Here is a 27,577-nt window from a genome sequence, read left to right on the forward strand (position 1 = left end):
CTTTTTACCATGAGTCTTCCTTCCTCAGAATGACACATCAGACTTCAACGATCCCGATAGGTTGCGTGAGAGACAGGAAATGCCTGCCAGAAGCTGATTTCTGCTGGCCAGAGGAAGTGGACATGATGATGCAGTGTCTCAGCCTGCTGCTCCTGCAAGGCTGTGTTTTCTTTGGGATAAGTAAAGCAAGGCAACAGGGCTTCAGGCTCATTAGCTCGGCTACAGGTGTAATTAAGCACAACTGGAGAGAAGCTTTAGCTCTGCATTTATTTTTAGATGGAAGAGATCCCAATAAGAATTCTTAAGTATAAGGTACCTTATTAGATTTATGAACAGAGTTTTAAAGATTTTGAAGTCTCCTTCACTCAAACATCAGTCTGTACCAGGAACAGCCTACATGCACAGTCTGACATTAACTTGACTTTTAACTCCTCCTTAGAGTTTTAGACTTAGAAATTTGTTTGATATACAGTCAGACAAAAATGCAAGAATTGATCAGGTGAACTGACCCTATCAAATAAAAATATTTATTTCAGTTAAAAGCACAAGATTTCTCTTATATTGCTAAGGCACAGAATCAAGGACTGAGTATGTTTATGTTGCTGGAGGTTAAAAAAGGAAAACCTAATCAAAACCCCTTCAATTCATAGTTCAAGTAACCAACCCATGCATCCATTCCCTTCTCCTGCAAGATTATTAATTCAAATAGAGTGCCATACCTAACAACCCAGCATCTGCTTTGTAGACCTAAATAAAGGGAAACAGTGGTCTCAGGGCAAATTCTTGTGGAGAAATTTGGCAAGGTTTAAGACTGAGTGATATGGAGTTTGGAGTGAGATTGCTTTGTGTTTGAAGTACTGTGGGAAGAGACTTTTCCTCATACTGCTGTCATGGAGTTATACTTGGTTCCACATGATGTTTCCATAGTTGTCTGCATTCTTCCCTCCCTTAATGCTGCCAGATTGGAAAGGAGTGGATCAGGTTTCCAAATGAGTTCACTTCTTTTCCATATATCTATGGCATTATTTGTATAAGTGAACAAGCAGCAACAAGATCTGGTAAAGAAGAAAGTGTAAAAATTGTCTGGAGAAGACTGAATTACATGAAAATCCTGAAATACATCACAGGCTGAAGAGGGTGATTAATTGAGGAACTCTGTCAGTGACATGACTGTGTTCCCTGTTAATGGTGAGATTCCCACTATCAGCTGTAGCAAAAGGAACAACTTTGTCAAGGTAGACTGATTACTTTAAGCAACGCACTAATATGGCATGTTCTATGTTATAATTTAGTAAAATATTACCATAACACAAGTGGAAAAATGTTAGTTTGCTAGTGCCCACTATAAAATTGAAACTTCCACCCAGTCCTCAACCCTAACACACAAGCTCTTTGGGATGATACTGCTTTCTCTTGGTGAAATGCTAAATTCTGTTGTAATTTTTCTATCTTGTTGGAACAACATCTTCATTTACCAGTCCTAGAAACTGACTGGATTGCTTTGATCCATTCTGTACGTTCTGTGGATGAGGCTGCTTGCAAGTAATAGTGGATTTCATTTGCTGTGATGATTTCAAAGAGGATGTTGTCAGCATCATACTTCTTGGCTACAAGGAAAAAATAAAAAAGTCAGCTATGAGAGAAAAAAGTCTTGTACTTTTAGTATTTCCTCCTTTACACATTGTAAGGGAATCTCCTTTCTTTTTACAGCTGAGCCTGATCAGGCCTTCACAAAGATTGGGTCCAAGAGATGAGTCTCTCTCTCTCTCAGCAAAACCACTCATGAATTTTTCACGTTTCACCCTCAGGAGTCACTGGTTTGTTGGTTTCAAATCATGGAAGGATCTGCAATCCTGCAGACAGATCATATTCCCCAAACTGTCCCATGCCTTGCCAGCTACAAAAAATAAGATGTTTGAGTTTTTGTCATATGAGATGCCAAGAAACTTTCTTGCTGGATATGATAGCCAGCCTCTCCTGTGGAGAGGAGAATGCATGACACTAATGTTTCTTTGTCCATGCAGCAACATCATTTTTGTTCCCACAACTTCTAGCTTTGGGAAGGAAGAGAAGGTGGACAGTAACAATTTGTCAGCATAACCATTTCTAGCATGAAGCTTCCATCCCAAATTAATTAACTAAAGAGATCAAACTCAGCTTACTTTGCCTAAAGGCCAGTTCTAACACAGGGTTTGTGTCATCCTTTTGACCAGCCTTCCTCAAAGTACTGACAATATACAAAAATCCTTATTGCTACTTTTACCACAGTGCCCTTCCCCAGTAGTTCAGACAGAAAGAGTGAGATCAGTTATTAGAATTCCTGAATCATTGCACATAGATTGCTTTGGAATAAAAAACACTTGTGCATTTGCTCTTAGGACCTAATTTGTTTTGATCAAGTGAGAGTACACATTAATTCTAATTAATCACAAATAAGAGGCGAAAATACAGATCAGTGTTACTTGATCAGTGGCACTTGCCACCCTGACTTGACAGCCCCAGAAACTATCCTTCACTCTGCTTTTCCAGAGGATGGCTAGGCCGTCTTTTTTTTTGTGCAAAACAGAGGCACTTCAACATGGGAGATTCCCCTAAACATATCACACAGTCTGGTAGTTATGATATTCACATGAGGTCTGTAAGAACTGGGTTTAACTGCTTGCTAGAAAACATGGCTGCAAAGTGCCTTGCAGGAAGGTACCTTGAATTATTGACAAGGATGAGCTGAAAGTCTTTCTGTCCCTGCAAAGATAACAAAAAAAAATGCTTATCTGGCTTAAACACCCTGGAAGGCGCACGGCTGAGAAGCTCAGGCAGAAATATGGACATAGGTGCCTCATGGCCCATTTTCATGACTGAAAAGCATGGGTGTGGAAGCATTTTCAGCAGAAGCTGTGACCCTTCCAGGCAGTGACCCACAACTCACTGAGGGCTAACTAAGTGCAGACAAACACTGGTGGAAGATTGCCATGAATCACTTCCTCTGGCATTTCAAAATACAAGTTTCTCAATTAGCTCCTGTTTGCATGGAAGCTCTTACTAACTAGGTTGGTAAGAATGTGACAGAGTAAAAGAGCAGCAAGGCGTGGGTCTAATTTCTTCCACTGAGTAAACTGATTAAACAAGAGAAATACTTTTTAGCACCACCAAAAAGTTCTTAGGCCCTCAAAGACTATTTTAACCATGCAGGTTCAGACTCAATATTAGGAAACATTTATTTAGAGAGAGGGTGGTCAAACACTGCAACAGGCTACCTAGAGAGGTGATCAATTCACCATGTCTGTCGATGTGTAAGAAGCTTTTGGACAACAAAACCCTTAACAATGTGCTTTAACCTTTGGTCAGCCCTGAAGTAGTCAGGTGGTTGAACCAGAGGATTGTTGCAGGCCCCTTCCACCTGACCCATTTTATTCATTGAAGAATCCTTATTTTGCCTTCAGTTCACTGATGTCTGCTTGCAGCGGCCTTGGAAACATGACATTCACTGTATTGCTTAAAGTTTTGCTGGAAATGAAGGTATCCAGTTATCGTCTGTCTTACACATCAAATATTAGTGGCTGAAACAACTCCTTTGCTCAAGTATGCTGAAAAAGTCAATGAAAACTGGCAACTGAATCCAGTTGTGTGTCCAGAGGGACACAGGAGTGGCAGCTTTTCTACCAGAGTTCAGTTTTGCATTGTACCAATGACTTGTCACATCTTCTGTGTTAGGACTCTTTCCTAATTAAAGCTATCAACTGTTTTATTTTGTGGTAAGAGCAATTAACCTTGCAATATTTGTCCAGAGTCCTGCTGCCATGCTGCAGCAAGTGTTCCTTGTGCAAAGGCAGGAGAGACAGAGATGAAACCTGCCAAGTGTAGAGATGCCATAGGGTAGTTTCTCTTTTACCTAAAGCTTTTAATTGTAAAAGAGTAATTTTGCACCCGTGTAACATCATCCTAGTGACAGGATGGAACATGGGCGACACTGACCTGTTTCAACAAACATCCTTGTTTGACAATTGTGCCTCTGAATTCTTCTTTTAGGACCACATCATCATCACTGGAATATCCCTCACAGAAAAATCCGCTGTCTGGCTGCAAGACCACAAGAGAAATGGTACAGAAGTTACACACTTGCTGCATGCATATGTACATGTACCAATCTGGCATCTTTTGCCTTCCCTCCATGCTGTTTTTTGCCATCCCAAAGAAGATATTATTATTGTTGTGGTTATAGTTATTGTTAAATAATCTAACCTTTTACTGGAAGAGCCTCCCAGTGAAGTTGAGGAGCTCTCCAAATCATCATGCACACATTTTAATGTGAATAGGGACTACACTTCTATGATACCAAGTCAAGACATTGACTTTCTGCAGCCTCCTCACACCACACTGGTATTGAATTAATCTAAAAATAATCCAAAAGCAAGCAGGGTACACATGGGCTGCTACAAGAAGCATCCCAGGAGGCCACAAGGCTGCCTTTACCAGGAGTGTCTCTGCTGAACAGTAAAGTCTCCCTAGCACAAACATACTTAGGAAAACAAATGAGTAGTGGGAGAGTAATTTTGCTGAAGCCAAGTGATTCCATGTGGCAAATATAAACAGAATTGTAATACCCATTTACTTGTTTTCACTTTATAGAAGGCATACTTTTTTGTTAGCATAAGTCCATAAGCCAAATAGCTTTCAAACATTATTTGATTGTGATATTTCAAGTTCTTCAAATCAGGCCACAGAATATGAAGTAATAAATGGAGAAGGCTGGGTATGACACCCAGGACAGGTTACTGGGGGATATTAAAAACTTTTACTTCTTTGCTCACGGGCAAGCTGTGTGTGTGCACACTCACACTGAGTCAGATTTGATGGCTCTGCACAAAAATGGGTTTGTAGCTTCTGCCACTCTGAGAAGCCCTGTGAAAATGATTTACTCTCTTCTATTCCACTGAATCAACAGGGAAACAGATGGTTAAATTCTGGTCACCAGTACAATTACCAGGAACAAAGTGTAAGTTAAAAAGAACCCAGCTTAAAGATGCATACTATGGGAGCCTTCTATCAGGCTTTGAGAATTCTCTACAAATTCATTTCCCACACTTAGTCTCAGCACTCAATTCACACTTAGAAGGTGCCAGAAAAAAAAAAATCTGTCCTAGTTAAAACTATTAAAGTGAGCAGGCTCATTCTGAGCATCACAGGACAAAGATAATTAAGACAGATTTCTCCATTTCTGTACAATCTTTCATCCAGGATTTAAGAAGCCCAACAAGAAGCATGAGAAAAGCAGAGTCATCAGTAAGTGAGACAATAAAAAACCAGAATACACTGCTCACAAAGTAATAGTAGGCATCACTGAGATCCAGGAAGGGGGTGTCTGACAGTCCCTCAGCAGCTGCCTTGGACGTGTCCCCAGCAGGCTGTAGATAGCCTTCACTCAAGAGGGAAGAGGCAAGCAGGAGACCTTCTTTGCGATTTCGGACGGAGCTGCTGGACACCAGCCAGTCAATCACACAGGTGCCTGGTTACAAAGGAACAAAATATCAGCCACAAACCAATAGAGACATGAAGAAGCCTAAAAGTACACAGGAAACAAGCCTACTCCATGTATTCATCAATCTCCTGGAAAATGTTCTTAGCAACAATATGGGGAGCTAATCTAGGGAGGTTCCTGGCCATCCAGTGAGGTACAGCCTTTGCAGCTGATGGCAGGGGCCAGGACAGCTCTCAAACACCATTCCTGATGGAGAAGAGAGCTGGGAGGGGATGCAGGGCTGAGCTGGGAAGCCTCAAAGATAGAGACTGGGGATGCACAGAGGATAGCCAAGCCTGGATGCAGGCTGCTATGCTACTAAAGTAATGCTGTTGGAAATCACTAAGGTTGGAAAATACCTCCAAGATCATCAGTCCAACCATTAACCCAACACTGCCATGTCCACCCCTAAGCAATGTCGTCAAGTGCTACATCTATGTGCTTTTGAGCACAAACACAGATTTGACTTTGAGAGAAACAGGAATTAAAATGGGACACCCTTCAGTGATGAAAAATCCAGAACTGAATAATTCTTCTGTATTTAAGTGTTTCACACTATAGTCTACTCAAAAGATTACTTCAATCTTTCTGACACTGCTAAAATTGTGTGCCTCTCCTTTGTCTACCATGGCCATAACTGAACACTTTTCCAAGATACATCCTTTGAGTATCTCCTGGGTTAGTCAAGAAAATATCAAACTTCTCTGTGCTCTACAGAGCTCAGAGCTGTTTCACCTCTTTAGTTTTTCAACTCTGTGCTCCCTTTATTGTATAGAATAGAGGGACAGGAGCTCCTTACCTGTAAAGCAGTGATTAAACACTCTTTTATCTTTTTCCAGCTTCAACTCCTTTATTCCCTTTTCAGGATCTTTCATTGAGAGGTACAAAGCGCTGTGCATAAAAAGAACCACAGAAACTGTTAGCAAATAAAAAGCTTTTGCCGTTTTGTACAACAATGTCATTGTCATTCATAGGGGCTTCACGTTCAGCTCTCTGCAGAGCTGTAACTTGGCTTAGTTTCACCTGCATCTCCTGAAAAATTCAAGTTGCAAAGCCTGGAGGTCTCACGGCATTACCTCAGAGCTGTGGGAGCAGAGGGCGGAGCGCGCAAAGGGCTCACCACATCCCCCTATTTTGAGAATGCAACTGCTTGTGGTGACTATAGCATGAAGAGAGGAACAAGACCCACTGCTGAGGCACCTTCACAGGGCCCCACAGACCCAGCAGGAGGGTTTACTGCAGTGCTCTGTGTTCACCCAAAGGTCCTGGGCTGAGCAGAAAACCTGTCCTGTCCCAAAGCCTGCATGCTCTCAGACAATCTTGGCCCTGTGCAGTTTTACTGTCTTATAAGAACACTTCAAGTTCATTTTTATCTTGGTATTTACAGCTCAGAGGCAGAAAACAAGTCATCCTTGATTTTGGAAAGTACTAAAAGATTGCTTCCCTTTATCTCTTCCTCTCCCCTTGACAATTTCATATTCTTTGGAAGGCACCACAGTCCCCTCACCATCCAAAAACTAGGCTAACATCAGCATTTCTTTGGAGAGCAAACAAAAGGTCTAAAATATTTTTTTAATAAATGATTTATTGTATAAAATGCTTCTCCTGGAAGAGTCATACTTTGGCTGGCACATCCTCTTGCACTCCATTATGCCCAGAAATCTCTTTATTGGCAAAAAATCTTTGATAAACAAGCATGTTTTGGTAAATGATAATATATTCAAAACGGTCTTCCCAGTTCTGATTGCCAGCTCATTTCTGACACATTGTACAAACTGAAATTTTTAGTCATGCAGAAAGGGCTGTGAGAGAATCCATGGACAGACAGGCTCCGTGTTCTTCCTTGTCAGACCAAGGTTACATGTCTGACACACTGACTGCAGAAGGAAGTAAATGGGAGAGCAAAGCCATGAGAACAAACCTCAGATTGATTGTTTCAGGCAATCTGATGGACTTCCTTGTGGATTTTCTGGCAAACCTTTGGCCTCCATCTAAGTGATGAATTGCTTTCTTGATATCCCGCACCCAGGCATCTCTCTCCTCCAGGTAGGCAGCTTGAAAAAAGTGGTCCTGCTGCTTGGCCACAGTGAGCTTGAAGACAAACTGGAATAATAAATTACAGGACGTTTTTTTAAAGTTGCTTTGGTGTAGCCAGTTGGGCACAATTAAGCTAGTACTACCACAACATACAGCCTATCTATGCCTAAGGACTACAGAAAGTGCCTTAGAGACACTTTCTGTAAAATGATAGAAACTCTGAAGAAAACCATGAACAAGCACTGCACATAACTGAATCCTTTCTGTTACTTCACCATCACTGATCCTGGCATTACCAGCACATCCAAGGTGTGCTGTGGAGGCAGCTCTCTGGTCACAGAGAGAAACAGACAACTTTCCCAGGCATTGTTCTGGAAAAGGTTGTGAGAAGCTCAGAGAGAAGAATTATAAACAGCTCTTATCTTAACTTGCTGCACCTGGTGTTGTGAACTTGTGGAATGTGTTATGGAGATATGTTTACCAAAAGGGTGGCTTCTTAATTAGCTTATGGTGATGGTGTTTTAATTAAAGGACCAATCAGGTGCACCTGTAGCAAACTAGAGTATAAAAGGAATGGGTTTCTTAATAAAGTGACTTAGTCTTCTGTAAATGCATGTGGTGTGGCACTCATTTATCTGTGTCGTTTCTGGCTCAATAGCAATAGTGTGTGACACCAATACAGCTGCTGATGCTGAGAAGTTCAACACAGCTGAAAGGCTGAAGTGATTCCTTGGAGTGGCTACTTGGAACAGAGGCTAGACAAGATTAAGAGAATAAAAGTGGGTGTTTATTAATGGCCTTCAATAGGTTCACCTTGGGCAGTCAGAAGCCTCCGAGGGGCTACACCCAAGATGGACAACAGTCACGAGTTTGTCAGGCAGATATAAGTTTGGTCCATTTACATATCAAGGGTTAATCCTCCAATTACAGCTTCAGGTAATGAAGTCATGTATTCCCAGTTTGCTTCCCTCCCCCAACTCACTTTTGTTTATGCTTTTGGGCTTGGGACAGTGAGGTGTCCTTGAGCTTCAGGCCTAGAGGAATCATTTTGTCTGACCAGAATGTGATGACAGTAGCTAACACTCTATATGGAGTTTTAGAGTTATACACTAAAGCAGTACAGGATTTGAAAAATATAAAAATTAAAATCCTAAGGCATCAGAAGCACCCACCTCCTGAAGGCTTACAATGGATGTAAATTTGTTTTAATGTTTAGAGACATGTGAACAGTCTGAAGAAGGAAAAATACCTCATATCGTATTCAGCTACTGACTCACAAGGGGGGAAAAGGTCCTACACTAGAGAGTACCTGAGTATATTTGCAGCCTAGTAAACCTTTAATGGCTTAGTAGGGAGGTGATACACCCAATCCTTGGCTACACCTTAGGATCACCTATCTCAACACACTAGCAACAATGGAAAGACTGTATTTCCCAAAAAAATGAGAACAGATCATCTAGAGGTAGTTGTAAACAGAAAAAATAACAATAACCTTAAAAAAACCCCAAACCAAAACAAAAAAACAAACCCGAAAACCATCCAAGAAAGTTCACACTGTTTGAACTCATTTCCATACAGTCATCTTCTGGATGGAAAATCTGGATCTAATTACTCAGGTTTCCACTTCCTCTAAAATATAGCTCCCCATGAGTGACACTAATTTGTTCTGTAGTTGTATTATAATAAATATCACAGGTTCTGACTCAGCAGGTGTCTAAAAACGCCAAGCTAAGCCACAAGTGAACAGCACAACTTGATTAGGGCAAGGAAAGCAAAGGCTACTGTCAAAGAGAAGCAAATTTACATCAGTGAAATCAACACACTGAATGAGTCTGCCCACGTTTGTAAATGATACATGTATGTAAATTTCTGAGCATTCCTCACAAGCATTTTCCAAACTGTGGCCAACAGGGAAAATTCTGACACCCTGAAATTATGCAGAAGTCCAACTGAATTTCATGGAAGATCCATTTCAAACTTATAAAGCAACAAGTCCTCAAAGTCCATCTCAGACAGAAAAGTAGCCTTTTCTTATCTGATACTCTTCATATTTCCAGCAATACTCACCTTTTCTGTTATGCAGGAAAGACACACTGAAAATCAATGTACAGTGTATGACAAAAGGAAACAGACAGATCTATCCAAATCCCAATATTCAACAGTCAAGCTAACACCCCAGATTAATAGAATGAAATATGAAAGCATTGACAAGATTTATTACCAAAGGAAAAAAAAAGCCTTCTCAAAGAGCTGAGAGGCAACCCAGAGTGAAATGCTAAGAAAAGTTTTCATTTTCAGCACATGGCAAAGACTGGCAAAGTAATTTCTTTTTAGCATTTACAAAGTTAGGCCAGCAAGTTAGATAGACTTCCAGGATTCCTGTGAAATTGGTAAAGAGGTTGAGTCTCCAATCTGAGATGTGACCAAGCCTCTCTCTGTTTTTGAGAAAATTAGACCATTAGACTAAACTAAATACCAACATGTTACGTATTTAAATTGGGGGAGATGAATCTGACTATGAGCAACCAAACAGGATAATGCTGTCCACACGAAAACGATGGGGGAAATGGAAAAAGCTGAAGAGTATCAGAATTTATGTTACATTAAACAATGATCAAACATTAAATCAAGGACAGCAGACAGTGGTTAATGCATTTTGAAATATAATCTCAAAATATGCAGTTGCAGCCCCTTCTGAACAGCCTTTATCTGTGCTTAACAAATCCAAGATTGCTTCTTTTCTCCTCAGCACATGCATTTTGCAATTGATGTAGTAAACAAAGTATGTTGGTGATGTGCTCTGAGCTTTCAAACGAAGTCCAGGTGCAGATACACAAGCTGATTCAAAAATTTAACCAGAGAAATATAGACGTTTGTTTGTGGCCCAATAGTCCCTGCTCCAAACTGGGCCCACACAGGTGAGACTGTACTTAAAACTGACCCAATGAGAATTATCCCACTATTCACCATACAGAATTCCTGTCCTAAAAATATACTTTCATTTCTAGCCATATAAACTTAAGAACCAGAGTAATTCCCATAAGAGGCATAACTGTATGCTTTGACATGTAACTAGTCAGAAGCCAGAACAGAATGCAGAAACATTGAATTCAGCAGTACAGTAAAGCTGTAAAATATAAGATGTAAAAATAAAGATTCTACCTTTTCAAGGAATACATGTAGGAACTTAGGTTTAATCATATTGGGCAGTACTTGTAAGAACAATCCTGGTGATAGCTTTGCTCATATGAATGAACATGTTCAATGTTTGACTATTTGAAATTTTAAGAGAAAATCCATCTCCAGGGCTACTGGTTTATGGACTTGCAGAATAATCTCACCACCTCAGTATGAAGGATCTGCTCCAATGCCTGCTGAAGTAATTTGGATTGTTTCCACTGAATTCAGCAAACCCTGCAGCAAACCTCATTTATGAAAAGCTATTTTGGGTGCCTCAACCCCTGGATCTCTCTTTGTCTTTATTATCCCTCAGAAAAGACCCTGGGAACTAAAACGAAACATAATGTAAAGCTCATTATGTAAACACCCAATGTAAAATGAAGCATAACAGAAAACCCAGTGCAGCCAAAGGAATGATCTTCAGAGATTGTCACCCTTCCATAAAGATACAATGCACCTTCTGGAGACTGGTGCATCCCAAAGGAACCCTTTGGGCAGGCAAGGATCTCTCCCACTCTGCCTTCAGCAGACATCAGATACTTCTGACCTCTGTGCCTGCTTTGTTGAATGCACATATGCTGGTGAATTATTTTTCCTTTATTGTAAATACGTTACTGACATTTTCAAGCAGCTATTGTGAAACAATGTTGATGGCAGTGCCTTTCTGAAAGTTAAAGGAAAAAGCCAAAACCCAACACAAAACTGGAGAAGAATCCTTTGTGAGAAAAACTTAATTTCTACCATTACAATCTAGGTCTGTGATACTCTTGCATAGTACCCTCCTTACCATAGAGTAAGGAGTGTTGTGCTGAGAGTTGTTAATAAGATAATCAGCACAGGATTAACAGCAATGTTTATTCTCAGCCCCATCCTTTTTCTATACTGTCTCAAAGACCGCTTGGAAGTTAACAGGCCCTTTCTCTTGACAGATGTAAGTCTAAAAAGACTTAGTAAGAATCAGGGTGGGGTTTTTTCTTATAAATATGGGTTCTGCAACAACAACAACAACAACAAAAAAACAACACCACACTCCTCCCCACCCAAAAAAAAAAAACCAAACCATAACAAAAAAAAGTAAAGAAAGAAAGCAGAAGAAAGAAAAGAAGGAAGAAGCAAAGCCAGCAGGTCCAAATATGACAGAATGGATCCTGATTCCTCTTATTACAAAACCTAAGGACAGGTTTAAGTAACCCCACTTTACTTATATGAAAAAGTAAAGTTAACTGTCTCAGCCATGTCTCACACTTCCTATTTTTCTAATACTCTCACGAAGACTCCTATCTTTAGTCAGGTATCCCTGTGGTAAATTTCTTTAAACTGTGGTGGAATAATGTTCCAGATTCTGGGGGCCCTCTTTGTCAGAGGAATTCATGGGGATGTCATGCCTATTTGATGAAACTGAGTTGACAAAATAATAAATGATTAATGATATATTATTCTCATATTGCTCATATGAGAAATTCTGTTTTACCAACTATTTTTCAGGAACCCTGTAACAAAATATGTGTGTCACAGCATTTATCTCCTTCCTGTCTGAGCAAGCCAGTTGTTCCTTGATAAAAAATAAATGCTTCTCCTGGTCACAAAATATTTTCCCACAGCTTTATTCTGTGACACTTAGAGTTATATTTAATACAGGAGTTGTTGATATTCAGCTGCAAAATGTCTTCACACCAATAAAATTTAATTCTGCTCTCTGACAGACTCAGAAGTTTAATAAAAACCAACCAACCAACCCCCCAAATGCTTTCTGAATTATTCCTCTTGAAGTGTTCTGAATTCAAATAGTGCACAATTCCAAGCCTGCTTGTGACCTCCTAAGGCAAGTGAGAATCGCCACTAGGATGAGTGCCAGGAATTTGCAGCCACCACCCTTTTGCCTTTTCAGTGCTTCCAGAAGTACACATATACTGTCAATTATTTTTATAAAAAAAAGTACATACCATTCTTTTGCCAAAATCTTGGCATGGGCTGTGAATAGAGCTTCCTTTTAGTGGGATCATCCCTTTGGGACTGTTATCAGCCTTCCGCTTGTAGAATTCTATTCCATCTTCTAAGAGCACAACCCACATTGGCTTCCAGGTATTAAACATGCTGCCCTGCATCAAAAAATCACATATTATGTTCAATGAAGAACTCTTCATGTGATACCCAAGGAAGATATGAGCTTCCAGGGGGTGTCTGACTGACGCTGAAGTAACTGCAGTTTGTGTTTCAAGGGAAACATGCCACATCCTACTATGCAGTTAAATATTGTTGTTATTTTTCTGACCACCATTTATTTCCCTTTGTAGTTGCCCTGCCAGTGGAAGCCACTGTGGATTTAAATAAAAGTAAAGGCTTTATCCTAGGGACTGTACTACAAAAGACTCCAAAGCAGAGGTTGCTGTGGAGCAGCAACTGCCTTCCCAAAGACTGGATGTGGCTGTGGCCCCACACACTGTCTCTAGGCCAAGGTGATGGGACCTCTTTAATCTCACTAGTCTTCCTTTATGTTTAACCCAGCTGAGTAGGCTGTGGCTCTTTCCTGTTGCCTCTTTGCCAAGATTCCACAGTATGTTTTCCTACATCTTCCCAACCTGTTCAGAGTTAGTTTTCTCTTCCACTCAGTCCAAACTAACCCACTTACCTTCTTAACCAAGTAGCCTTCCCTTATGCGCATCGGCTCTCGCTCCATGGCTTGGGCAATCCTGCTCTGGGCTCTGTCAGTGCTGGCTGTCAAGTTCCTCTGGCAGCAAAGTCTGTGGGATCGTGGTTTTACAGTACAGCTGTGTCATTTCACAAGTTCCTCTCAATGCTAATCGCAAGCCCATTTCCTCTTACAGAGTGAGAGATAGGGAAATGCAGAAGTACGTGTGTATTTATAGTGTGCCTCTGACAGCACAGACAACAGCCTGACAAAACACTCCATCATCTCAAATACAGCTAGCCTGGATGACAGAGTCCTGGGAAGTTAAACAAGCACTTCAGTCATAAGAAACTGTGCCTGCTCTGCAAATACATGAGCTCTACCAAAACACACAGGGCATGGTGCTGCTGCTGCCTGGCTTGTGCCAAATGATTTCAGACATAGGTTTCCAACGCATCAGTGCTTTCACTTCACTCTGCCTTCCAAACCTGTCTCCCTGAGGGCAAGCATGTAGAGTCTGGCAGGAAAGCAGAGGACCCTCACTTGGCTAGCGAGGATGCGCCCTCTGCTGACATAAGAAATTTGTCTATCAGACTTGATCAGGATTTGGATTTGATACTGAGGCCTCCCAAATACGTCAGCTGTCAAATAGGCACAAATGGATTAGACCCGTGCATTACATAAAGCACTGACCACAAAATGCTTTTTACAATCATCTTTTACTTGCTGCAGAACTTGTTTGGCTTTATTTGGGAAAAGACAAGGCAAACCCATAGTTTTTTATAAATACCAGAGTCACAATCCCTCTTCCCCATATAGAAGAAAGTGGGGGTATATAGGAAGCAATAAGAGGTTGCTTCATGGTGTCTTGAAACAGCCTCTTGTGTTTTTCCAAGCACAAGATTCCAGGTCACTTTTGCAGCTAAGCTCATTCAGATAAATGTTGATTGAGCCCAGGGTGACTCCATCTGTCACCTTTGCCAAGCGTAAAGATCCCTAAACAGGGACTTTTTTCACAGACAGAAATTCCTGTTCTCCATATGACTCTCTGTCTCAGCCTTTACTCTGAAGGAAGTCTTACTCAGAAGTCTGACAAGGTCTGTGACAGAGGACCAGAGGGTTAGCAGAGCCCTCAGAGACCTTTCCTAGATATTCCTCACTGATGCCTATTTAGTGGTATTCTTACAGATGAGACTCCATTCCTTCCTTGGTTATCTGTATCAATTCTTCACTATCCCAACTGCTAGGTGTTTTCCTCAATGTCTGAATGGAGATTTTCCTTTTCCAGGTCTTTCTCAATGAGTTGCTGCTCAAATGACACATCCAGTCTTTCTGCAGGCAGAGCACCTGTCTGTGCCACCTGTTTCAGGTTAAACACTTTAACCTGAAACATTCTGGTTATGTCATGGTGCATTCTTTCCAAATCATACCTTTTTGTGATTATTTAATCCATCACTATGTTGTTTAGAGTATCTAAAACCTGCAGTCTCAGTACATTGTTCCTTTGCTCATGTAAGTCATACTGTTGTAAAGATCTTATTGCTATTAGAGGCACTAGTTGCTGATGAAGCCAATCATCCATCAGTTTGCAAATGAAAGACTCCATGTATTCTCTAGCTGTGAAGCATACTTGAATTCAACAAATAGATTTTAAAATTATTAGAGACAGAAACTCAAATAGACCTAATAAAACTTCATGGTCCTTGGAACTAAAAGCAAAAATTTACCACTAAAAATTGATCAAAACCCTTGTCTGATGTTTACAGTAGAAAATTTGTCTACCACATCCAGGACTTGGAATGAACTGGAGATCCTCTGGATTCCCACAGCAGTGATGATCTAACTGGATTTCTGAGTTATATTTCTGTGAAGGTTCTCTTCATCCCCCATAAGTCTTAAAAGGATGTTTGATAGACGGAGGAGCTTGTAGAATACTCTTGTATAATGTCTTTTTTGATCCCTAGATCTTTTTGCTTTAAGAAGGTGAATTGTTTCCTTCTCTTCCCTTTCATTTCTGTGGTTCTATCTTCAGGAGAAGATACTTTTTTTCCTTTTCTCCAATTAGATTAACCAAAAATACTGTTGTCACAGACAAGAGTAACCCTTGAAGTGTAATTTGGAAGCCAAATTATCCCTTTATTATCTGCCTTGAGGACATAATGCTTCAGAGCTTGGAGCTATGATTAAAGACCAAGAACAGGATCACAGTTCTCTCTTCCTTCTGTCTCTTCCCCCACCTCGGGTCTGAGGAAAGGAAGCCCCATCCCAAGCTAGAAGGCTTTATAGGGAACAAAGACAAAAGAACCTGCTAGGATTTCCCTCCCTGCAGGCATCCTTTGTGCAGGTTTTCCTGCTCACCTGCTCCTGCTGACTCAGTGTTTGTGCTGAGTCAGGATGACAGGGCCCTACACAATAAATTGGTTATATGAGATGACCAGGGATAGGTACTCCTCAATAGAATATCTATATATCCCTATATTAAAAAGTGGTTTAATGAAAACAGAAAAGGATGGTGACTCCACAATTTCACAAAAGCTCTTTTTTCTCACTTACCTGCATGAAAAGCCTTTGGAGGTATGAAATGTAAATCTAAACAAAGTGGCATCTAGCCAAAGGCTCCAGAATTTAGCATTGCTACTTATGCTACTCATTTTGTGTCAAAACACAAAATAACTTCCATCTAATGTTAGCTGAAGGCAACCACTTTTATAACACTTCTCTATAGTGTTTCTATTTCATCCTCAAAGCTCAGCTGGTTCTTTTGCTGTTCCACTTTACAAGTCTGGTACAATCCTGTTCTTTAACACTGAGGTTTGGTTTCATTTACCACACACCACTGCAGGGAAATCAGCATTCATCCCCCTCAGACAGAAACATGCTGATGTGGCTGAATCATTGACGTGAGGCAAAATGGTCCTTAAACACACAGTAAGTAGCTGTGGTAGGTGCAAGGGCGTGTGGACTGTGGATGGGGGTCTTTGTCCAGCCATTCCTAAAGAGCAGCACCAGGCACAGGAGAGAGGAAGAGCTGCATTTCTTTTACCTCTCCACGAAGGGGAGGAAGAGCTTTGTCAGAAAGAGAAGATAACCTGCAACGTGTAAGTCTGCTATAACTTACTGTGTCCTCTCCATTTCAATTTCAAGAAGGGAAAGGTGCATGATGTCAGATGAGCAGAATTTGTCACAATATGACAATCTGCAGCAGAGCTGAATATGTTAGCTCAGTTTACTCTTGTACAGGAGAATTTGCTGATGTATTTCTTCAGAAAATTCTTCTTTATTTCTGCTACTTCAGAATACAAGTTCCTGCAAGCACTGGGAAAAAAAAAATCGATCAACCACATTTATCTAAGCAAGAGGGACTAAGACGTGTTTATACCAAAAATTGGAACCATACAGCAGCTGCAAGGAAGGCAAAACTCTCAGTTACACCCACTCCATTGCTCCACAAGCCCTTGCAGAGATGGTTCTAACATGTTTGCTGCAATGTAAATGCCACAAACCATCTAATCTGCTGCAAAACACATGACCTATCCATAAATATATGTCACTACAGCAAATCAAGCTGCATTTGTAGGGCAAATTATAACAAATGTTATATGTTCAAAATTATTGTCTATATGGGAAAGATGATACACTCAAGTGATTTCCAAACAAGATAAAGACTGTCCAGCTGATATTTCAGTAAAAAACCACTTCTCATTCTGCACAGAGGCAGAGGGCTCAAAAGAATCAAAGTTTTAAATTGAGAGCTGGCAGGTGCAAGCCTTAGCACAATTCCCTATATACAAAATCACACATATGGCTATTTTTAGAGCATGAGAGATTGTGGCTTTGCATGCCCATCTTGGAAAGAAACCCCAAACTACAACATTTCCAAATTTAGCACTGTGTTAAGAAATTAATCAAAGAGGGGCAAGCATAAAAATGCTAATATGGGTATCACATGTCACCTTAGAATCTAAATGCTGTGGTTTGGCCATCTTAAATGAACAACCTTGTTCTGCCTCAAGGTACATTTTTCATATTTAATGATTGTTGAGCTTTGCAGCAGGATTAATGCATTAGTGAGAAAGTCTGCAAAAATGTTAATACTTGAAAGCTTATGCAGTTGACATATCATGCCTAGAGAGATCATATTGAGAAGGTGCAATCAACAGACCAAACACATCTTTCCAGAGTGTTTTCTAGATAATTTAGATCTGCATAAAGCATAGATCATGCTTTATCTGCATGTTATCTCTTAGCCTTCATTGAACACATCCACCCTCACCTCTCCCCTACAGTAGCTCCCCATCAGTGACACATGCAGGTTATGCTGGTGCAGCAGGGAAGGTCTATGCACAAGAAAGAGGTCTTGGAGGATGCAGCTTGTACACGTCTTGCAGGCTGTGTGAGACTTTCATAGTCTTAGGAAGAAAATTAGATGTAGAACTGCTGGGTACAACTCACTCACCGCTCCCTTCAAAAGCCCTGAGGCATTTGCCAGGGCACAGATGTGTGCTCCAATCTTCCTACCCAAGGGAAGGGAATTAGCTTAATGTCCCTTGCTGACTCAACACAACAGACTGGAGCTGTTTCCCTCAGCTGCCAGGGGAATGAAAAGTAGATTTGAAGGACTGAAAAAAACCAAACCAAAACACACACACACAAAAAGAACCCAAACAAACCCCCCCCCCTCCCCCCAAAACAAACAAACAAAACTACAGTTTTGTAGTTTAGAAAGACATTAAATATTGTAGTCCCACCCCTCAAATGTAGGTGTAGAGAAATGAGGAATTGACACAACTTTATCTTTTTGTTCCCAGAAGCAAATTGCTGCTGTGGCTTAGGAGAAATAGGACTTTGTCCTAAGTCTAAGATGATTTATTTAGCTTTGAATCTTGTAAATGTCAGCATGTTTACTCTGTGCTCCTGGAAAAACCACACCAACTCTTCTTTCTTCAGATATTTTGCTCCCTACAGAATATCAGGTGATTAACATCAGGTAATGTAGCAGCCTGAGATCTGGGACCCATAGAAAATCCCCATAGGGACTGGAAGGGCCTGGTTTCTCTAGCCAGGGCCCATCCCACAGCATCAAGCACCTCCATCCTTGGGCTGAGGTCACTCCAGGTACTCAACATGCAGGGCGAGGTCAGAGGCATCCATGGGTGGAGATGTCTGTGGCAGAGCTGGAGACCAGCTGTCCTAAGCATAATTCAGGAAGGGCATAGGAACCAAAACTAAACTGAAACTAAACCATGGGCAGCCCCAGGTGATGCTGGTCAGGGCCATTAAGGTGGGCAGCAACAAAACTAATCTCCCAGAAGGACTTAGCAAAGGCAATCCCTCCTGTGATTCATACTGATGAAGGGCATCTGTAAATGTATTAACACAAGTGAAATTATTAGATCAATCAAAAGAAGATCATTGCCTAAATTAAGAATTTCTTCTTCTGAAATGTTCTACTCTCACCATGTTACACTTGCATATGGTAAGACAGTTACTATGCATACACATTCCATAATATGATGCTTTTTTAGTTATCCCTCACATTTCCCCAATACTGGTCAGGGATGAAGTCCCAATCTGAGCTGTGTCCATAGAAAGATAATCATTCAGGCAGAAATGATGAGGGAAAAAAACCTCTCATTATAGATCTGACCTCTCATGTACTTAGGAAGCTAATTGCAATCAATGTCTTCAGCTACACACAATTTACTACAACATGTTATGTCTGGCCCATGAAGCAAGTAAATCTGATCCCTGGCCATTACTCTTCACACACCACTTTAAGTCATGGTATCAGATTCTCCACAGGTTAGGCCTCTGTGATTTCATAGAGAATTACATTTAAACTTACAGAAAGGGCATTTATTGCCAGAAAAACTGCCAACAAGCCACAAAATGCAGCAGTTTCTGCAGAATGCAATGCAAAATGAGATTTCTCTTGTAGTGATGAAAAGAGATAAGGAGAAATGCACTAGGGGTGGGTGTTGTTTGTTTATTTTTGTTTTGTTTGTTTAGTATTTTTGCAGAGATACACAGTTCTGAGAGGCAGGGGTCATATCCTGCCCCTATATTTGTGGAAACCTGAATGGCTGAACACATTATAAAACCTGTGTTTAGCTGGACCCTAAGCAAGGAATATTCAGTAGGATTTTGGGGGTTTTCGGGCTTTTTTCCAGAGGTTTTCAGCAGAATATATTCTTTTGCTTAAAGTTCATAATAAAATTAAATCACTGAATAACTGGCATGCATAAGAAAATGCAACTGGGCAGTGCTGTATCTACAATTTACTTTGTTTACATTATGCCACCACGTGTACATTCCAGCTTTAGAGAAACAAAGAACAGGTCAGGTCCAGTGCAACATGGATTAACCTAAATTCTCCTAACAAAACCATTAACTCTGCCATAATGTTCAGGCAAAAAAAATTACTTGTGGCCCAAAAAAATTACTTGTGTCAGACATAAGGGTGCTACAGTTTTAACAGCAAACAAGAACAAATAAAAAAGAATGGAAAAGAGGCACAAACCTGCCTGGGTTAAAAGTAATCTCTTTAGAGATGGGAATGAGACAGGCTGAGAGTTGAATTATGGTAAATTGTTCAGTTTCAAAGATCTTTGTTGTTGAACAAAGAGCACCAACCATGTGTAAAGAGTAGTATTGGACTTCAAGACAAGAGATTCTGATCTTATAGCGCAGTTACAGTGTAGGGTTTTTTTTTTCTATTTAAATAAGAGGATTGCAACGAAGTGATTAAAATAATCCCAAGAGAAACCTTGACCTGCTGATGTTGACTGTTGACCTCGGAGAGCAAGACAGTGACCCTCAGTCCAGGCATGGTGACTCTGACAGTCAAGAAAGCGACCCTCAGTCCAGGCACGGTGACTCAACAAAACCTTTTGCTGCACCGGGAGAGAGAAGAACCAGAAAGCCACGTCTTTGCTGCTCATCCTCCCCTCTTTCTTGGGCGGTTCTGGCTCCTCCGTGCTGCCACACAGATGTTTCAGCCCACCCCGGAGGGCTCGATCAACCCTCGGGAGGCCTTTCCGGGGGGGAAGATCAGAGGGTGATTTGGGAGAGCTCCCCCCAGGTGAGTGGTCGGGGGGTGGTTTGGGGGGCTCCCCCCAGATGAGGGGGTCGGGGGTGTTTTGGGAGCTCCCCTCAGATGAGGGCTTGGGGAATGGTTTGGGGGGGCTCCCCCAGGTGAGGAGATTGGAGGGTGATTTGGGGGGGCTTCCCCAGGTGAGGGCTCGGGGAGTGGTTTGGGGGACTCTCCCAGGTGAGGGGTTCGGGGAGTGGTTTGGGGGCTCCCCTCAGCCGGGACCCCACGGAGGAGCCCGCGGGCGCTCCCTGCCCTTGCCGCTGTCCGCGCCCGTGGTGCTGAACGGCGGAGCCCGGCCCGGGCCCGTCTCGTTTCCTCCGGGACGAACTGCGGGATTAAGGCTGTAGTAATCGGGGCCGGATTAACTCCCTGGAAACCGGCAGCAATCTGAGCAGCTGCAAATGCCCCCCAAACCGGGATATGGGGCGGGGTGATGAAGTGGAGGCGGGGGGGAAGAGGGGGGAAAGACATCAACCGCCCAGATGCTACGCCGTGATTAATGGGAGGGAAAATAATCAAGTATCTCATCCGCTGCTTTTGGGAAGGGCTGGGCTGGCTGGAATCCGGCAGCCCCTCCTCTTCCTTCTCCCTCCTCCTCTTCCTCTCCCTCGCTCCCGGCCAGCCGCCTTTCCTCGGAGGGGCGAGACGAGCGCAGAGCCCGCAGGCCCCTCCGGCCGCAAGCGATGGGCGACATCCCCGGCCTCGTGAAAATCAGCGTCTCGCTCAAAATCCAGCCCAACGACGGGGCCGTCTATTTCAAGGTGGACGGGCAGCGCTTCGGTCAGAACCGCACCATCAAGCTGCTGACAGGGGCCAAGTACAAGATCGAGGTGTCCCTCCGACCCGGCACCGTCCAGGCCACGTAAGTGCGGCTGTCCTCCTCAGGGCGGCTCCCCCGGCCCTGCTCTCCCTCCCCGCTGCTTTATTTTTAGACGTTTAATGTTTTTTCCTGGCAGGCTGACAGCGCGGGGTTTCCGTGATTTCTCCCTCCCCGCCCTTTTTCTTCGGTGGCCCCGTTTCTGGGTCCCTCTCCGGCTGTTCCCTGTGCTTGGCCTGGGGGGAGGCCACGGTTGGGAATCGCTGCCTTCCCTCTCGCTCCCCACCCTCTCCCGGAGATTTTTCAAGCCCAGCTCCTTTTCTCCCTCCTTCCCCGCGGCTTTCGCTGGAGGAAGAAGCCCCACCTACACAATGCCCAAGCCTCGCTGCGGCGTGAGGCAGAGACAGGGACCAGATGGGGAACCAGCTCTAGGTGGAGGAGCAGCCCCGCCGAAGAGATCCGACCAACCTCTCTCTGTCCTTTCGAAATCAGATCCCGCCTGCCTCTCCTTTCTACTCCTTCCCTGGGTGACTGCAGAGCCCTGGCATATTTCAGTAGCCCCAATGAGTCAGCAGCACATGCAGGTCTGCTAAAATCCCTGAAGCTTTTCCCCAGCACAGAGGCTACCAGGCTGCAAACCCATGTGCTGGCTCCAAACTGCCAAGGAAGGGGAAATTCGGGGCTGTGAAAGGCTGGATCCTGTCTTTTTGTAGGACCATGGGCATCGGCGGTGTTAATGTCCCACTGGAAGAAAAATCACGGGATGCACAAGTGGCCTCTTACACAGGGATCTACGACACAGAAGGGGTGCCCCACACCAAAAGTGGGGAGAGACAGCCCATCCAAGTCAACATGCAGGTATGTGGTTCTCCAAGCCTGGCATGACAGGATGAGGGAAGGCAGCAGGGGGTTAACTCCCAGAGAGAGTGTGGTGAAATATTCCAGGGCAAAGTCTGGTCGCAGCTGCTGCCTTCCTCTTTGCTTTGTGTCACTAAGGTCGCTGGCCAGAACATAGCTGGAAAATACAAGTCCTGCTGCCTTCTCTCCCAAGAAAACAGCAAGGGCCAGGAGGAGGAATAAGGTTTTCTAGAGACCTGCAAAACCCTTTGGGCTGCTAGCAGAAAGAATTGTGCGCTGAGCATCCCACCCCTTCTATAGGACATACTATACATATCAGGCAGCTCCCATCGAGGTTCTTGGCTAGAAATCCAATCCCTTGGCATACAGGGACTCTCTTTTGCCTGGCAGCACCATTTTTTTGGCACAGAGCATGCCCCAAGCACAAGGGGTGATAGCTCTCCCCTTCCATCTGTCACCTTCAGCATGCCTGCAGACTTGCCAGAGACTAGAAGCATGCAGGAGGACACCCAAGGCTGTCTTCTCTCTTTTCCCATATGTCTCCATCAACTGCACCCACAAACCTAAGTTCATATTTAAGTGGCTCATCATCCCAGTCTTAAAGAGAGGCTCCATGACCCCAAAGTGAGATGACAAAAGCTCCAGCCCATAAGACAGCAGAGCTGACTGAAGACATGAAGAGCAGCAGGCAGATTTCCACAGCACTCTTTGAGTGGTATGCTCAGTTTTGGCAGGTTTTTTTCCTTCTCCTGATTATAGCTATGAGGGATTTCTGCTGTATATTCCATGTCTTCTCTACCAAAAAAAGGAATCAAGGCAGTAAGCCATTTTTGTCTGAAGCTCTCTTAAGAGTCTGTTGCAGCTTAAACAAGCCCACCAGATTTCAGAATTTTATGACACTTGCTTACTGCGCACAAGATTTCATATTGCTCTTCAGTATTTTTTTTCTGGAATCATAGTTCAGCATAGTAATCCCCTTCTGAATAAGAACTGCAACATCTCCATTTGGTGTTTCTAATAATTACAGTGTGCCTAACTTAATTTTGGAGACCCACATCACATCACATCACATTACTATTTCATAATCTTAGGTTATTAAGACTAATATGGAGTATTACGTTAATCACTTTTATATACGGCCACCTCCTTTTAAAACCCAGGAAAACCAAACACAGTATTATTTCACAACAAGCTGAACATAGCTGCTGGATGCCACTGTTGTAGTTATAGTTCACCTTGCACCAGGAGGAGAAAGGACAGCATTCCCAAAAAGACATCTGGTTTGACTAAGCCATCCCTGTTTTGTTGGTCACCTTTACCCTTAAGTGCAGCACTGATGTGAACTCTGAAAAGTTTAGAAAACTCTAGAAGTTTAACTTTTCCTTTGAACAAAACCAAATCAAATCACGGATGAAATGTAAGGTGGGGGGTCTGACTTTCAGTTACAAGCTCTGTCATGGTTTGTTGCAGCATCAGAATGAGTAGCCACAATATTTGCCCAAAGAGCTGCTTTTACAGATCAGATCCTAGGATATTAACCGTGAAGCTAATAGGATTTTCAAGCATTAAGCAGGTCCTTAATTCCTTTTAGGAACTGATCTTGATAGATAGGTTCATCAGTACAGACTTAGATACCCACAAATGATACTTTTAAGTATTAAATATAGGCAACTCAATAGGGATTTGCATGTTTAACTCATCATTTAGCTCCTTAGCCAAGCACAGCTGTACTAGATTTAGGGAACAAGCCTCAGATACCCCAGTCTGCTTTGGATACCTACTTCCTGAATCTTCAAAACTGAGCTTATTGCAAACATTGCTTTAAATTTTCCTATTTCCTTCAACTATGAGGAACTTCTGCCTCCACTTCCTTTTCTAGAACGGACAGAATCCTGATGCATCCTATGGCAATAAGGACACTATCTTAGGCATGAAAACTGATTTCACATTAGAAATAGATTGTGAGATCAGTCCTGCAGTCAAAAACAAGTCTGATACTGCCAATCTAGTATCTGAATGACTTAAGGTCCATTAAGATACATAAGAACTTATTTCCTATCTGCTTTGAAACTTTAAACAAATAATTCTTTGTGTTGCTGCTTTAACTGGCTAGTAGACATCTGACCCATGACAGCCAGAGTTTATACATGTTAAACAGCAATCCTGTTTCTGAATTCCAGACTCTGATTATATGTTTCTGTTATCTGGTTGGTCAATCGTGCACACTATCCAGAAACTGCTAAACTGTCTAGCAAATGGTGCAAGCTAAGTTAGAAGCCTGCCTTTGGGCCTCATTTTATTCTTGATCAGACTAGGCTAAGATTGAATAAAGAAGCTAGAACTGTATCCACAGTAATAACTATAAAATAATCTCAGCATGCAAATGTAGAGGGAGTGATTAAATAACTATTTACTCCTACAGCACCAGAGGATAGAGAAGAGCAGACAGGGAAATACACTTAGCCTGAAGCCTGACCTGCAAAGAGCAGGGCTATTCTTCCTCCCTGGGGATGCCCATATATAAGCTCAGTGGAGTAGCCAGGATTCAGCTGTAGGAGCCATGGGAATTCAGGGAAGCTCTGAGGATGCAGAATGTTCATTATGCCACAGAGCTTCTGCTAAGTACCAGGCTGGGGAAGCCACATGGTAGTAGAAAAGCTCTGCAATTAATTTTTTCCTTCTCCTGGAAACCCACAGCAGTCAAACTGCTCAGGGTAGCTCAGCAAACTGGGTCATTGAAGGAAAATTAAATTTGCTTTCTTCATCTATCTTTTTGAAATTCAGATCCTTCATACATGAAGGAATGAATGAAATGAAATTATGCTCTTGTGTCATATCACCTTCTACAAATATTACTAGAAATGCCTTTTCTTCCTTAGTTTCCACACTGAGGGTGGCTGATTCTCCTCTGACAAGTTTTGTGGACTGTGCACAGTAATATCCTATGTGCTTAACCTTTACTGTCTTGCATTATGAGTGTAACAGGACTACTATCAAAGACAATTGATTTTAAAAAAGTCCTTAATTAATGTTTTAGTTGCTGGGAGAGATAAAATAGCCTGTACATCTGATTCTTTCTTAGTCAAAGGAAGTGGCAGAAATGTTTCAGTTACTCCTTCAAGGTAACACTTGTAACTGGAGCCGAATAAAACCCCTCCACTTACAGCACACAGCAACTTCTGCTATTGTCAAGACTAAATTTAACTTACCACAGTGGGCGGAGGGAAGGTTTAAAGTAATGGATGTTACACAGCAGCACCTTACAAACCACATGTTGAATTTCAAAAAAACAACAACAATTATGTCCTTCTGAAAAAATCTGGATACAGAAGACTCTGCTTGTAAATCAGGAACAATTTCTCTGTAAAATATGGGCTTTCATACTGACTTTGCAAGTGTGATTATAGCAGGCAGATGATCAAAGATCACCTCCCAGGCACATGATAAGAATGGAAAACAGTCAAGTGAAGAAGCTGTCATTAACGTGAGTGATGGAAATACTGAAAGGGAGAAAATACTGAAGAATGGTGCCATTCAGTAGCACTAAATTCACTATCTAGTATCTTCCAACAACATAACACAATCAAAAAGTCATACTGGCTTTGGACCAATGGCAGTACATACAGGCTTCAGACCCACATTTGAGATTCTCTGCTATGTCTTAAGGCATAGGAACTCAAATTTTCCATTACCATTAAAACTGAAATCAGAATTTATTCTTGAAAGCCTCACCGAGGTTTTTCTGATGTTATACAGGTGTCTAGGAGTGACTTAAAAAAATTATTTTTCAGAACTTTTTTATTATAGCCATAGAACTTTTATTTTAGCCACAGTCTCATTCACTTCAAAGCTGCGTGCACAGACAATTTGAAGTCAATGTCTCACTACTTCACTGTATTAGACACTTATCTGCTAAACAGGCTGATTATCTCTTTATTAGCTCCTATTACTCAGCTGCACTATCACAATCCAACTAGCAGTTACAGATATGCACACAGAAATTCTCTTGCTGAAGTCTCATTTAAAATGTGGAATAGAATCCCAGAAAAGTAGTAAGTGGTGTGCAAGAGCAGCACATCTCAGTCAAAACAGTACAAATGCAAGACTCCAAAATACAGATACATTAAAAGTTTCAGACTGAGAAGAATCTTCCTAATCCAAACTGCAGCCTCTAGGTATGATACAAAGGTAAAGTGATGGTCTGTATCACTGCAGATCACTGGTACATGATCTACAGTGTATACAAGCTGTGTCATCTTAAGAAAGATTATGCCTTTGATTCTTGTTGTTAGTAACATTTATCCATGTGGCAACTTGAATATTTTTACTCCCCCGCCTATGCCAGATGCGAGTGCAAGAGGACAGTACATGCAGGATCTGAGCCTTCATGTATTATGTATGGCTAAACATTTCTGATTGCTAGAGCAGGTTTCACAGGTCTTCAATTTATTGATCTGAGGAACAATGATCCTTATACCAGGTGTTTTATGTTCTGCAGCTTCACAAATGTTGTTTCTCAGGATGAGAGAGAAACCAACAAAATAATCAGCTCACTAACACTGGTATTCCCTCTTCCTCACAGTTTAATGACATTGGCGTTTTTGAGACAGTCTGGCAAGTCAAATTCTACAACTACCACAAACGGGATCATTGCCAATGGGGAAACAGCTTTGGCAGTATTGAGTACGAATGCAAACCAAACGAAACACGCAGTCTCATGTGGATCAATAAAGAGACCTTCCACTGAAGAGATGGGAAACCAATACTGCTGGACAATCTCCCTAAAGAAAAATCTACCTTTTTAAACCAGCAAGAAGCCTTAACAAAGGCATACTGTAACACTGCTTTGTCCATAAGGTTCCAGCAACTACATTGTATATACAGGTGGTGCCACTAAAATGTTTGCCTATTACTGTATTTTAAGTTTACCATGGCATCTGCAACATTCTTTATCTGTCACCCTGAGAATACTGAAAGGTTCATGGTAAAGGATTATCTGATAGCTTGGTAGGAAGTCATATCATAATACTGTTGTAAGTATTTGGATTATTCTGACTAGATGTAATAACTTTTGTGAAGTGTTTTGCTTCATTGCTTAGAATTTGGATTAACATCACATTGGTGATTTCTGTATTTACATTTGTGTTTGCTCCAAAATCAGTGTGTTCCTTCAAGCATTTTGTCGTACTGTCCTCCCCGTGGACACCAAAAATTAAAAATATGGTTATTTGTAGGTTTAGCTAAATGGCAGCTAATGCACTGTTGGTATTGTGTTTTCATACCAAGGGATTTGGGAACTCATTCTCCCTTTTGTTAAGTGCTGTAAGATATTCTGTGAAATTTGCTAATTTACCAAATCTCCTAAAGAGGATTCTTTTTTGTTAAGTTTCCCAGTCTTTGAAATAGCATTAGGAAATGGTGTAAAACATGATGAAGGAGAAGCAATAA

The 27,577-nt window shown here is 41.9% G+C and overlaps 2 protein-coding genes across 2 annotated transcripts; one reads left to right on the top strand and one right to left on the bottom strand.

Moving 5' to 3' along the window:
• Window positions 1-1,054: 1,054 nt before the first annotated feature.
• Window positions 1,055-13,453, bottom strand: PLEK (pleckstrin). Its single transcript, XM_041477110.1, has 9 exons — window positions 13,362-13,453; window positions 12,676-12,831; window positions 7,437-7,618; window positions 6,315-6,406; window positions 5,319-5,503; window positions 3,973-4,077; window positions 2,702-2,742; window positions 2,163-2,227; window positions 1,055-1,607 (listed from the first exon to the last, which is right to left on the bottom strand). The coding sequence occupies exons 1-9, from the start codon at window positions 13,407-13,409 to the stop codon at window positions 1,468-1,470; spliced, it is 1,014 nt and encodes a 337-aa protein (XP_041333044.1). The 5' UTR covers window positions 13,410-13,453; the 3' UTR covers window positions 1,055-1,467.
• Window positions 13,454-21,038: 7,585 nt separating this feature from the next.
• Window positions 21,039-27,289, top strand: CNRIP1 (cannabinoid receptor interacting protein 1). The gene is made up of 3 exons (XM_041477140.1): window positions 21,039-21,316; window positions 21,985-22,129; window positions 26,712-27,289. Exons 1-3 carry the CDS (start codon window positions 21,138-21,140, stop codon window positions 26,874-26,876), a joined length of 489 nt encoding a protein of 162 aa, XP_041333074.1. The 5' UTR covers window positions 21,039-21,137; the 3' UTR covers window positions 26,877-27,289.
• The last annotated feature ends 288 nt before the right edge of the window (window positions 27,290-27,577 follow it).

The sequence above is a fragment of the Pyrgilauda ruficollis genome, unplaced genomic scaffold (assembly GCF_017590135.1).
Source record: "Pyrgilauda ruficollis isolate IOZ18807 unplaced genomic scaffold, ASM1759013v1 scaffold4, whole genome shotgun sequence".
In the NCBI taxonomy this organism is placed as follows: domain Eukaryota; kingdom Metazoa; phylum Chordata; class Aves; order Passeriformes; family Passeridae; genus Pyrgilauda; species Pyrgilauda ruficollis.

Excerpts from the sequence above, each read along its gene's own strand:
- PLEK (XM_041477110.1), bottom strand. The coding sequence starts at position 13,409 with ATGGAGCGAGAGCCGATGCGCATAAGGGAAGGCTACTTGGTTAAGAAG. Across the intron at positions 4,078-5,318 it reads GTGATGCCTACTATTACTTT|CCAGACAGCGGATTTTTCTG; the intron begins GTGAGCAGTGTA and ends GTGGTCTTGCAG. Across the intron at positions 2,743-3,972 it reads AAGGATGTTTGTTGAAACAG|GGACAGAAAGACTTTCAGCT; the intron begins GTCAGTGTCGCC and ends TTATCTTTGCAG.
- CNRIP1 (XM_041477140.1), top strand. The coding sequence starts at position 21,138 with ATGGGCGACATCCCCGGCCTCGTGAAAATCAGCGTCTCGCTCAAAATC. Across the intron at positions 21,317-21,984 it reads CCCGGCACCGTCCAGGCCAC|GACCATGGGCATCGGCGGTG; the intron begins GTAAGTGCGGCT and ends GTCTTTTTGTAG. Across the intron at positions 22,130-26,711 it reads CCATCCAAGTCAACATGCAG|TTTAATGACATTGGCGTTTT; the intron begins GTATGTGGTTCT and ends TCTTCCTCACAG.